Genomic DNA, 1,086 nt, shown 5'->3' on the forward strand with positions numbered 1-1,086 from the left:
TTTTTCCATATTCTTTTATGTTTCGATTTTTTTTCGATTTTCACTTTTTTTTTGCTAAATTGATTTTATTACTGTTGTCTTGTTTTGTTTTATCTTCTTGAGATGGATGAAAAATGAATAATGATGGCGACTCACTGGCGGATAATAATAATGATAATAATAATAATATATTAATAATAATAATAATAATCGGGAGAAGTGATATTAAGAATAATATAAGCCCACTCAAAAGGCACAAAAAGAAAAAAAAGAAGAAAGAACAGATTAATAATAAATATTTGTTTGCTTCTCTGTAGATAATAGCAACAAATATTTTATTAATACCCAACAAAACGAAATAAAAACGAGCAAAAAAAGAAAAGAAAAGAAAAAATTTCACTCGAAATCATTTCAGCTTCATTTTTTTTCTTTTTTTTCCTCTTTCTTTCTGCTTTTTGTGCCTTCATTTTCCCTCCCATAACTCTATAAACTTAGTACAAAAAAACGAAAACACCATCAATAATAATAATAATAAAACTGATAATAAAACTCGCAAGAACACGCGCAAACAAAAAAAACTGTTTGGAAAGCGGGAGAATAAAATGAAATAACAAATATATGTATGTAAATATATTTATATATATAAATATATTTATATATATATATATACATATGATGCAGAATTACACTCAAAGTAATAATGAAAATAATAAAAGATGAAAGAATGGAAGGGTGAAAAGGAGGGGAGAAGAAAAAAAAAAGCACACAAAAAAGATGAAATGAAATAAAACTGCTGCAACCGAAATCCGACTTAACATGAAGTCAAGTGAATTGGAAAAATCAAATATAAAATGAAATTCCAACAGCTCAGCTCCCCGTCGCACACGTCCCAATTGCTCCCAAAAACAAGTTATTTTTCCCTCATTTTTTTCCCCCTCTCTTCTGTTCATTTCTTGCTTTTTTTTTTGAGTTTTGCATTAGGTGAACAAATGAATTCCAGTGAGGAAAACAGAAGGCCATGCACTTCCAACTATTCATTTATTTATTTATTTTTCCTTTTCACACAATTATTTCCCTGTTTCTCTTGCGACGGGAACAAAAAAAAAA

General features: G+C 28.0%; 1 protein-coding gene across 1 annotated transcript in view; it reads left to right on the forward strand.

Moving 5' to 3' along the window:
* Positions 1–830: 830 nt before the first annotated feature.
* The window catches only part of TEOVI_000179800 (uncharacterized protein), a gene marked incomplete at both ends in the record, with an annotated part of 375 nt that continues 119 nt past the window's right edge, over positions 831–1,086 (forward strand). The window contains one exon of the mRNA XM_067224979.1: positions 831–1,086. Coding sequence (XP_067081080.1) covers positions 831–1,086 — 256 coding nt within the window.

This window comes from Trypanosoma equiperdum (assembly GCF_001457755.1).
Source record: "Trypanosoma equiperdum strain OVI genome assembly, contig: ctg_426, whole genome shotgun sequence".
Taxonomy (NCBI): domain Eukaryota; phylum Euglenozoa; class Kinetoplastea; order Trypanosomatida; family Trypanosomatidae; genus Trypanosoma; species Trypanosoma equiperdum.